The sequence below is a fragment of the Scyliorhinus canicula genome, chromosome 6 (assembly GCF_902713615.1).
Source record: "Scyliorhinus canicula chromosome 6, sScyCan1.1, whole genome shotgun sequence".
NCBI lineage: Eukaryota > Metazoa > Chordata > Chondrichthyes > Carcharhiniformes > Scyliorhinidae > Scyliorhinus > Scyliorhinus canicula.
The window spans coordinates 127,375,675-127,387,837 of NC_052151.1; the positions used below are offsets into that span (position 1 = coordinate 127,375,675).

The 12,163-nt window shown below is 45.5% G+C and overlaps 2 protein-coding genes across 2 annotated transcripts in view; both read left to right on the top strand.

Moving 5' to 3' along the window:
* The first annotated feature begins 4,098 nt into the window (after positions 1 to 4,098).
* selenoi (selenoprotein I) overlaps positions 4,099 to 12,163 on the top strand; it is an 84,129-nt gene continuing 76,064 nt past the window's right edge. The window contains exon 1 of the mRNA XM_038800119.1: positions 4,099 to 4,282. Within this exon, the coding sequence (XP_038656047.1) occupies positions 4,226 to 4,282 (57 nt within the window). The 5' untranslated portion in view covers positions 4,099 to 4,225. The remainder of the gene's footprint in view (positions 4,283 to 12,163) is intronic.
* On the top strand, positions 5,598 to 6,505 carry LOC119966894 (60S ribosomal protein L37a-like). The gene is made up of 2 exons (XM_038798852.1): positions 5,598 to 5,601; positions 5,984 to 6,505. The coding sequence occupies exons 1-2, from the start codon at positions 5,598 to 5,600 to the stop codon at positions 6,283 to 6,285; spliced, it is 306 nt and encodes a 101-aa protein (XP_038654780.1). The 3' UTR covers positions 6,286 to 6,505.

Genomic DNA, 12,163 nt, shown 5'->3' on the forward strand with positions numbered 1-12,163 from the left:
CCATGGTTGGCCAGTGGCGGGATATTCTGGACCTATCGCTATCAATGGGATTTCCTATGGAATTTTCCTAGGAAAGCCTGCAGGCGGGTTTCGCTGTCGGCGGGACTGGAAGATCCCCCCTTTGTCTCTTTGATACAACAAAACACACTCTTTGTCATTTGTCTGATGATCTCTCCCTGACCCCTTTGACAAATTTAGCACGCTGGGTACATGGTGGCATAATGGTATTTTCACTGGACTAGTAATCCAGCGACCCAAGAACAAAGAACAAAGAAAAGTACAGCACAGGATCAGGCCCTTCGGCCCTCCAAGCCTGCGCTGACCATGCTGCCCGTCTAAACTAAAATCTTTGCACTTCCTGGGTCTGTATCCCTCTATTCCCATCCTATTCATGTATTTGTCAAGATGCCCCTTAAACGTCACTATCGTCCCTGCTTCTACCACCTCCTCCAGCAGCGAGCTCCAGCCACCCACTGCCCTCTGTGTAAAACAACTTGCCTCGTCCATCTCCTCTTAACCTTGCCCCTCGCATCTTAAACCTATGCCCCCTAGTAATTGACCCCTCTACCCTGGGAAAAAGTCTCTATCTACTCTGTCTATGCCCCTCATAATTTTGCAGATCTCTATCAGGTCACCCCCTCAACCTCCTTCGTTCCAGTGAGAACAAACCAAGTTCATTCAACCTCTCCTTATAGCTAATGCCCTCCATACCAGGCAACATTCTGGTAAATCTCTTCTGCACCCTCTCTAAAGCCTCCACATCCTTCTGGTAGTGTGGCGACCAGAATTGAACACTACAAGTGTGGCCTAACTAAGGTTCTATACAGCTGCAACATAACTTGCCAATTTTTATACTCAATGCCCCGGTCAATGAAGTCAAGCATGCCATATGCCTTCTTGACTACCTTCTCCACATGTGTTGCCCCTTTCAGTGACCTGTGGACCTGTACAGCTAGATCTCCCTGACTGTCAATACTCTTGAGGGTTCTACCATTCACTGTATATTCCCTACCTGCGTTAGACCTTCCAAAATGCATTACCTCACATTTGTCCGGATTAAACTCCATCTGCCATCTCTCCGCCCAAGTCTCCAAACGACCCAGTTTCAGGAAACAGAGATAGTTTTAAGTGATCTATGTTTGTATTGTTAAATTTTTTAAATGAAGGATAGATTTAATTTGGTGTTTAAGTGTAAAAAGAGTAAACTCCAGTTAGATTCATGTTAGACAAAAGTGTTTGCATGTGTGAGGTTTTGGTTTCAGTTCAAACTGTGTTCCTATTGTGCTTGGAGAGTGTACGGTATGAAAAGTAAATAAAAGCTTGGAGAAGGAATGCTGATCAAACGGAGGCATCTTTAGGATAGGAAGGATTTTTGAATTTCATTTTAGCTGAATTCATATCAGTTGGTGACAGGAAGCTAGAGAGAGAGCAGTTGTCAGCCCTGCTAGACGAAAAGCCATTCAATGGAGTAATGGTTACAAAAGCCAGTGCCAGAAATCTAAAGGACAGCTAGTTAAGGAAACTAGAGAAAAGAAGTTTCCATGAGGCCGGAAGTTAAAAGAACAGAAGAAACTGGAACAGAATACTGTTCATTGAAGCTATAGGCAGAGCTGGTAAAGAGTTGGCTAGTGAGAATCCAGAAATATATCAGAAGTGATTCTCAGGATTGTGGGGCGAAATTCTCCCCTACCCGGCGGGGCGGGGGGTCCCGGCGTAGCGGAGTGGCGCCAACCACTCCGGCGTCGGGCCTCCCCAAAGGTGCGGAATTCTCCGCACCTTTAGGGCCTTGGCCTGCCCCGGAGTGGCTCCCGCTCCACCGATGGCGGCAAAACTGGCGCTAACGGCCTTTGCCGCTACTCCGCCCGGCGTCGGGGCTGGCTGAAAGGCCTTCGCCGGTCCGCGCATGCGCCGGTGCGTCAGTGGCCACTGACGTCACCACCGGCGCATGCGCGGTGGAGGGGGTCTCTTCCGCCTCCGCCATGGTGGAGGCCGTGGCGGCGGTGGAAGAAAAAGAGTGCCCCCGTGGGGGCACCCCCCTGGGTCCGATCGCCCTGCGCCCCCCCCAGGACCCCGGAGGCCCGCTCGCGCCGCCAATCCCGCCGGCACAGAAGTGGTTTAAACCACATCGGCGGGATTGGCCCGTCAGCGGCGGGACTTCGGCCCATCGCGGGTCAGAGAATCGCAGCGGGGGGCACGCCGATCGGCGGGGTGTGATTCCCGCTCCCGCCGATTCCTGGGTGGCGGAGAATTCCGGCCACGGCGGGGGCGGGATTTATGCCGGCCCCGGGCGATTCCCGACCCTGCGGGGGGGGTCGGAGAATTCCGTCCGTGATATCTCATGACAGACTGTGCAGTGATAGGTGAAATCATCGTGGAACAATCAATGGCCGGATCTCAGAGTTTGTGTAAAAGCATTTCAGACAAAAGAATACTGGAAGGAGAGTTTGAAACCTGGAGGTGGATCCTTGTTTGAAAGGATAGTTGGAAAACCTGGAGGTGGATCCTTGATTGAAACAGTTGATGGAAGGCATTGGTTGAAAGGTTTTAAGCACTCTCCGTTTTGGAGAGTGGAATTTGGAAACACTCATATGACAATCATCTGGGGGAATTTGAGGAGAAATCCACATAATGTGGATCTACCACTTGGTATCTACCACTTGGTTTCAGAGTGCGATGTTGTCTGACCACAGTCAGCCTGTTGGGTTACAGGGACTTTATGTGCATTGAGAACATTATAACAGGATATATTGTGTAATCTGTGGTATCCTTAAAATCCGTGTACATTTGTGAAGATAAGAGGGAGTGAAGGAGTATTGTATTATAGTCAAACTTTTTCTGTTTAATAAATGTGTTTTTTTGTTGTTAAAAGATAATTGGCTTTCCTGTGACCCTGTTCCTCTATGTTTTCTAAAATAAAAGTAACTTATGATCTTTTGAGTCGATTCCATTCAGGGATCTTCCCTTCCGACAGTAACATTAACTGGGATCGTAACACACAGATATAAAATTTTAATTCAATAAAAATTTGGAATTATAAATGTAAAATTTTAAATAAAATTAAAAATCCATCATCAATTGCCGCAAAAGCCTTATGGTTCACCAATGTCCTTTCAAGAAGGTATCTGCCATCCTCACCTCGTCTGGCCTACATGTGCCTCCAGACCCACAGCAATGTGGTTGACTCTTAAAATGCCCTCTGAAATGGCCTAGCTCAGTTCAAGGCCAATTAGGGATGAGCAATAAGTGCTGGCCAAGCCAGTGACGCCCACATCCCATGAAGGAATAAAAAAAATGGTACCCTCCTTCAGTTTGGAACAACTTGTATTTGACTTGAAATGTTAACTGGCTTTTTCCACAAATGCTGCCAGACCAACTGAGTATTATCAGCATTTTCTGTTTTTATTTTAAAGTCCCAGCATCCAGTTTTGAAAACATTCCTGGTCATTTGGGTCTGGATTTAAATTCAGTTCAAATTATTTGTAAAACAGTAAGCAAAAAGTAAAAACAAAGCTGCAGATGCTGGAAGTCTGAAAGTGCTGGAAATATTTGTGATAAATTAATTTCAGGTTATTCAAGTATTCTTGCGGCTCTTGTTATTCTGTTCAAGAATCCACACCTGTACTGATAAATCCGTTGGCTGAATGAAAAGCATGAAAATAAGTCTGACTAGCCCTGAATCAGGTTCCAATAGCCCCTGGGTCATTGCAGAAAATTGACATCCTCAGTCAGTGAGGGGCCAGAATGGAAGAAGTGGGAAGGTAGCAGACACGCTGAAGGATCCTATTCTTCGGCAGCGTCCCGTCCTGCGGCTCGGGGTCGAGCTACCGCCACCATTGCCCTGCAGGTGGGACCGTGTGAGGAGGACCCTGGGACGAGAGGTACCACCATCGCCTGTGGTGTGTGGGGCTTGGACCGTGAGTGTGTTGGTGGGGGTGGCGGGGTGGGTGGTGCCTCTATGTCCTACAGATGGCGGTGTCGCGGGAGGCCTCACCAGGATGAGTTGGCGCGTCTGCCCTGTAGATGGCGGTGCCTTCGGAGCACTCGTTAGGGTGAGGTGGCGCTCCTGCCCTGTAGATGGCGGTGCCTTCGGAGCGCTCATCAGAGTGAGGTGGCGCTCCTGTCTCCTCTGTGCCTTCTCGCTGCCGGTGGGATTCACGGAGCTGGGTGTGGGGAGCGGTGCAGCTGCCCCGGTGTGTGCGAGCGGCCCGTACCGCTGGTGGGAACCATGTTTTCTTACGAGTATGTCACAGAGGAGCAGCTGGCCGGCTTCGACAAGTACAAGGTAACCCGGTCTCGCCGCTCCTAAAGGCGAGGGTCAGCCGCAGCTTGTGGTCAGTCAGATGGGAGGGAGCAGCCGGAGCAGCGGTCCCCACAGCCCACCCCCTCAGTGCTGCGGAGGCACGGCTGCATTCCGCTGGTGTGGCCGGCTCCCGGGCTCGCCTGTTGGATTGCATTGCCCGCTACTCAGCCCGGCCAAGTGGTGCCCTGGAGCTGGTAGCTCCGCTGTGGGTGAGACACGAATCTGCGCTTGTTAACAACCCAACAAAAGGGACTGTCGAGTTCAGTAAACGAGGGTTAATAATTCATCACTGGTACTTGCAGTACTTAATAATATTTCACATTACTATCATTAGAATATTGTATAATTAAAACAGGCCATCGATTCAATGTCAGTATTTATGCTCCACCCTAATCCTTCTCACCCATCAACTCCTCATGTCGTGACTTAGCTTCTTAAATGCATCTATATTATTTGCCTCAACTGTTCCTCCCGACCCCTCAATTCTGAGTAAAAGAAGCTTCTCCTGAATTCCTAAATACATATATTGGCGACGATCTTATTATGGCTCTCCGTTTTTCACAAAGGGAAACATCATCTGTGCGTCTACCATATTGAACTGGCTATTTTTAATATCTCTGTCTTTGTCTTTTTTTTCTCGAGAGATAACAGCCATAGCTTATGCAGTCTTTATTGATAGTTGTACCCGCTCGCCTCTGGTATCATTGCTGTAATACTTTTGGGTGCTTTTTCCAGTGCTTCTAGTTTTGTATAATAGACCAAAACAGTTTGCAGTACTCCCAAGATAGATCCAACCAAGGTTTGTTACAACTTTAGCATAACTTTTCTGCTTTTGACTTCTATTCCTTTGGAAATGAATCCCGAAGCTTTTTAACTTTTTTTATGATTTTGATAACTGATGTTGCAACTTTTAATGAGCTGTAGATTTCTATCCATGCAGACTGACCCCATTTAGATTATTTCCAAGCACATGGCTTATTCTTTCTACCATTGCACTGTCTCACTCCTCTATATTGAAATTTATTTGCTGATTATATTCCATTATATGTTAATTTAGTTTTCCTTTATACCTTCTGAGTGTACAGTGAAAGGCCCATGTTTTAATTTGTTTGGAGAAGAAGTTGATAATGACCTTAGTTTGGGTGTGTACACAAACGTTAGCTGCATACTGAAACTCTTATGAATGAGGTTGGAGTAGTTTAGCTGAACACTTTCCCAACTGTTTTACAAAAATACAAATTAGGAGGAGGAGTAAGCCATTCAGGTCCTTGAGCGTGCTCTGCTATTTGATAAGATCATGGGTGAGCTGAGTGTGACCTTAACTATACTTTCCAGTATACCTCTCATAACCTCCTATCCAGCCTCCACTCTTCTCTGGGGAAGAGTTCCACAGACGAACAACCCTCTGAAAAGTTTCCCCTTATCTCTGTCATAAATACCTAATCCCTTATTTTTAAACTTTCCCTTAATTCGAGTCTCTCCCACAAGGGCAAATGTCTTCTCAGCATTTACCATAATCCATTCTTGGCATTTACGCTGAAAAACTCGGGATCTGGTATATTTCAATCAGATCACCGTTCAATCTTCTAAACTCCATTTGATCTTCTAAACCTGTCCAGCCTTTCCTCCAGCACTTAGTCAAGTGAACCTTGTTTGAACTGCCAAGACAATTATATCCTTTAGTGGGGAGAACCCCCTACTCCACCCAGGAAGATGGCAAAACGCACCAAGAAATAGAAATTGTTGGGAAATACGGAACCCAATATGGGGCCTCACTCCACAAAATGGTGAAAAATATTGATCAGTTAGCATGCAAAATACAACACCTTTTGTGGCAAACAAAGATGAAACGCAGGGCAGTCTGTATTTGGCATTGCGGATCTTGCATGAAAACGGTGGCTGGAGGAACTTGGACCTACACCACCACCTTGACAGTTACAGTAAAGTCTGCAATTTGCCATTTGTTGGAGCTGAAGGATCAGTAAGTACTGGCTGTGGAATCTGACCTGTTCAGAGGTTCATGCCAGAAAACCTGTTAATAAAATGTTAAAGGCAAAAAGAAAGCTGTACTCTGTACTCTTTATGGTCTTGCCAACGCCCTGTACAACTGAGGCAAAACTCTACTTTTAGATTCAATTCTCCTTGCAATAAACAACAGTGCATTAACCTGTGTACTAATTATTTGTGGTTCATGTACCAGGAAACCCAGATTCTTCTGTACCTAGAGTTCTGCAGTCTCCCTCCATTTAAATAGTATATTGCTTTTTTATTCTTGCTGAAGTGGGCAAGTTCACATTTTCCTACATTACAATACAATGTCATATTTTTGCCCACTCACTTAACTTATCTATATCCCTTTGCAGACTCCTTATGTCCTCTTCACACCTTACTTTCCGACCTATCTTTGTGTCATCTGCAAATTTATCTTGATGCCTGTGGGTAATTTGCTGGAGGTGGGATTCTGTATTGCAATAAGGAAAATGGAGAAGAGAGATGGTGCAGTGAGAGTGCTAGCGTCCTCGTCCAACCAGCTCCCACAGTGAAACACCTTTCCTCGTTGATTAAAATCAACGGCAGAGTTCCTGGAAAATGTGGATTATTTTCATAGAATTTACAGTGCAGAAGGAGGCCATTCGGCCCATCGAGTCTGCACCGGCTCTTGGAAAGAGCACCCTACCCAACGTCAATACCTCCACCTCCACCCTATCCCCATAACCCAGTAACCCCACCCAACACTAAGGGCAATTTTGGACACTAAGGGCAATTTTGGACACTAAGGGCAATTTTGGACACTAAGGGCAATTTATCATGGCCAATCCACCTAACCTGCACATCTTTGGACTGTGGGAGGAAACCGGAGCACCAGGAGGAAACCCACGCACACACGGGGAGGATGTGCAGACTCCGCACAGACAGTGACCCAAGCCGGAATCGAACCTGTGACCCTGGAGCTGTGAAGCCATTGTGCTATCCACAATGCTACCGTGCTGCCCTTTGGGGGGGGGGCCTCCTATTTATGAAGACTGACATAGAGGATGAAACTAATCATTGCCTTCAATATGCCGGCTCCGCCTTTCTGCTGGCTGAGGAATTGTGTATTTGAAGACTGCAATCTCAAACCTGAGACTGTCATGGATTACCAGCCAGCAGTGATGCCTGCACGCCTATATGCTTCATGGACTTGGAACAACCTACAGCAGGCACCAGCGTTGCAAGATCCTCCGAATCCAGTGGAAGGAAAGGCAGCGACAACAAGCTGATTTGCCCAACATTGAGATGCTAAGCACTCCAAGCCCTACTGGGCAGGACACGTTGTTTGCATGTCTGACACCAAACACCTCAAGCAAGTGTTTCACTCACCAGGTGGGGTTATGTGTAGGGTGGAGATGTGGGCTTGGGTAGCGTGCTCTTTCCAAGGGTTGGTGCAAACTGGATGGGACGAATGGCCTCCTGTACTGTAAATTCTATGATTCTATACTCTCCAATTTGTCTGCGAATTGACCTTCTTTGAAATGGTGGTACAGGCATCAGATGTTACATCTTTGCTTAAAAGGTACAAGGAAAGCTTATCAACTGTAGGCCAACCAGTTTAACATTATTGGTGGGGGAAGCTTTTAGAAACCATCCGAGACCAAATTTGCAGTCATTTGGACAAATGTGGAGTAATTGAGGAAAACCAGGACAAATCTGTTAACTAATTGTTTTTAACTAACTTGCTTGTTGAGATAACAGAAGGTTGATGAGGGTCATTGTTGATTGGTGTACATGGACTTTCAAAAGGCTTGTCAGCAAAGTTGAAGCCCATGGAATAAAATAGATAGTGGCTGCATAGATGCCACTGTGACAGGAAGCAGTAATGGTAAAACTGTTTTTTGGGGCTGAAGGAAGGTGTAAAGTGGCGTTCCTCAGGGGCCGTTGTTGGGGACACTGCTTTTCTTGATCTGTATTAATGACCTGGGCTTTAGTGTTCAAGGCACAGTCTCAATTTGTAGTTGACATAACCTGGAAATGGAAGTATTGTGGACTGTGAGGAGGATAGTAACAAAGAGGACCGTGATAAGTTGGTGGATTGAGTGGACAAGTGGCAGATGAAAAATTTTAGAACGAAGTGCACATGGACAATATAAAATAAATTATACAATTCAAAAGGCACAGGAGCAGAGGGACCTGGGAGTATTTGTGTGCAAATCATTTGAAGGTGAAGGGTGGTATGAGAGTGCAGAATTCTGGTCTTTAGGCATTAAGAGTGCTAAAGCAAAGAAGTTCTGATGAACCTCTTTGAAACACTGGTTCAGTCTTAACTGGAGTGTTGTTTAATTCTGGGCTCCATCCGTTGGAAAATATGTGAAACATTAGAGAGGGTACAGAAAAGGTTTAGGGGAATGGTTCCAGGGCTGAGAAACTTCAACTATGTGGATTGATTTGAGAAGCTGTTCTCCTTTGCGAGTAGATTGAGGAGATTTGGAGTGCACGTTCCAGACCCAGGAGTCCCAACATAAGTTGTTTAACCAATAATTTGTGTATTTCTCTGAGATCTTTAACCCTTGACTGCGTCAGTGAATTACAAGCACCAGATTCCTAAGTAAAACATTAACAAACTGTTCATTTATAACAAGAGTAAAATATGAGCACATATAATAGAAATAACGGAACAATGGTTTACTAGCCTGTATATTCCTGAAACCTTTTGTACCCTCCACCCAGATACACATGAGACCGACACACAGTGAAGGGGATAGGAAAGGTTCAAAAATAATAGGGATTAAGGGCTATGAGAGATTTGAGGATCTTTACTGCTGAGGTTGAGGTCCTTGTAGGAGGTGAACTCTTCAGAATGCGAGGTGTTGCAAAACAGTGGTGAGTTCAGATCTTTGAAGGACTACAATCTATTAGAAACCCTAGATTGAAGGGCTTCCTCTGGGGAATGGCCTTCAGACTGGAGATTCAGGTCTGCGATTCTGACCACAAGTTCGACTCTGTCTCCCTGAGAGATTATTGGAGTTTTCCACAAGAGTTTACAGCAGATTTTACAGCCACAATGCCGTTCAACTGCTTGTCTGATCTGTGTGCAGAGATTATGGCTGTATCGTGAAGAGAGTTCGCAGACTGGTCTCTTCCCAGCCATTCCGTCAGAGGATTAAATTATTACAGACCTGGTGAGAGACCTGTCTGCAGCCTTCCTGTTGGGCTGCTTGTCCAGCATCCACTCTTGGATAAGTGTCACCTTGAATCTTCAACGCAAATTCCACTATCTCGCTACTGATTTTAACTCCCTTCCTGTCTCGGACTGGTTGTAATGTCTGTGTCCAATTCAGTCTTGAACTGAGTTTACCATCCCACATGCTCTATATTACAAAGATGTCCTCCTGTTTAACACAATCCACTTCCATCTGTGGCTAAAACCCTTATCTATGATTTTGTCGCCTTCAGAGTTGACTAATCCAGGATCTGACCAATCCCCTCATCCTCCCTTTGTAAACTCCGGTTATCCAAAATTCGCCTTCACAGATTCAATTCCCCATCAAACCCTGTTTAGCTATCTCCATGCTGACCTGCAATGCTTCTCAGCCCACCAGTGACTACAATTTTAAAATGCTCTTGATTCTAATTCCCTTCATGGCATTGCACAGACCTATATCTATAACCTATCCAACTTGAAAGCAGCCTCACCAAAACTCTGTTCTGCTGATTCTTGCCTTTTGTGCATTTTCTATCCCTTACTCCACCAGTCAGCTCCCTTGTTACTGAATCCATCCTTCCTGACAACTGTTCAAGGTTGAACCAGACTGTTCACACCCTTCAATGTCATATTTCACAATGAGATGAGCTTTCGACTACATACTGAAATAACCTATTTCCATCTCTAATATCACCTGTCCCACCTCATTGGCTGCAGAAAACTTTGTTCATGCCATTTCCTCCAGATGACTATTCTAATGCTCCGCATAGGTACCCACACTTTAAAAATATCACTTACGGGATGTGGGCGTTGCTGGCTGGATCAGTTTTTATTGCTCATCCCTAATTGCCTTGTGAAGGTGGTGGTCAGCTGCTGCCTTGAATCGCTGCAGAGCCTGACATGGAGGTACCCCAACTCTTTTATTGGAGAGGGAGATCCAGGATTTTAACCCAGCGACATTGAAGGAACAGCGATGTATTTCCAAGTCAGGATGGTGAGTGACTTGAAGGGGAACCTCTAGATGGTGTTCCAAGGTATCTGCTCTTGTCCTTCTAAATGGTAGCTGTTGTGGGTTTCAAAGGTGCTGCTTAAGGAGCCTTGGTGAGTCCCTGCAGTGCTTCTTGTAGATGGTACTTACAGCTACCACTGTTCATCAGTAGTGGAGGGATTGAATGTTTGTGGAAGGGGTAGCAGTCGAGTGATTTGACCTGGATGGTATTGAGCTTCTTGAGTGTTGGAGCTGCACTCACCCAGACAAGTGGAGAATATTCCATCACACTCCTGACTTGTGCCTTGCAGAAGATGGACAGGTTTGGGGTGTCAGGAGGTGAATTGCTTGCTGAAGGTTTCCGAGCCTTTGACTTGCTCTTGTAGCCACAGTATTTGTATGGTGAGTCCAGTTCAGTTTCTGGTCAGTGGTAACCCTGAGGATGTTAGTGGGGGATTCAGTGATGGTAATTGAATGTGAAGAGGTGAAGGCTAAATTCTGTTGTTGGAGATGGTAATTACTTGGCACAATGTCATTTTCCACTTGTCAGCTCGAGCTTGGGTATTGTTCAGATCTTGTTGCATTTGCATGTGGACTGCTTAAATATCTGAGTCGCGAACGAGACTGAGCATTGCGCAATCATCTATGCACATCTCCACTTCTGACCATATGTTGGAAGGAAGGTCATTGATGAAGCAACTGAAAATGGTGGGTTTCGAACCTGGGTCCCCAGAACGTTACCCTGGGTCCTTGGATTATTTGTTAGGCAGCAATACCACTGTGCCGCCGCCTCCCCAGACATTCTACTCTTCATATGAAATGAAAATCGCTTATTGTCACGAGTAGGCTTCAATGAAGTTACTGTGAAAAGCCCTTAGTCTGTTTGGGGAGGCTGGTACAGGAATTGAATCGTGCTGCTGGCCTGCCTTGGTCTGCTTTCAAAGACAGCGATTTTGCCCAGTGTGCTAAACCAACCCCATATATACTTCATATACTTGAGATCATCCAAAATACTGCTCCCGTCTTTACTTTCTCCAAGTCCCGTTCAACCATCCATGACTGTGCTCGCTGCTCTACGCTAGCTACTGTTTAGGCAGAACTTTGATTTAAAATTCCCACAGTTTTCAAATTCTTCCTTGACCTCGTCACCCACACTCTGTAATCTCCTGCAGTCTTATAAACCTCCAACCTATCTGTAGTTCTCCAATTCTGGCTGCTTGGCATTCCTGTTTTTAATTATTCTACCAGTTGCCTTGTCCCTAAACTCTGGAATTTCTTTCCTAACCTCGCTACCTCTCTACCTTGTCTTCTTCCATGCTGAAAACTCTGACCAATTTGTTTACACCCATGTCAACCACACATATTTGGTGATTCCCTGCTTAAGCCCTCTACCTCTTTATGCAGTTTCACTGTAAAATTTGAGTGCCTAGTAGCTCTTCCTTTGTCTTGGTGTGTGTGATTAACTGTGAAATATCTTGGAACCGCTTAAATATTGTTCATGTCATTTGCGGTGGAATTTTTCTCCAGTTCAGATTGTATTGGCCAAGAGGAGTAATACAGTCTTCAACGTGACCTGGTTGTTTTGCTCTGGCACTGAGAGCATAATTAAACAAGGAAGTGGTGTAATTTTTATGAAGATTTTGTACATCCTGATACTGAAACGGCTTGTGTGAATTGGCAAACTTTCATAATTATG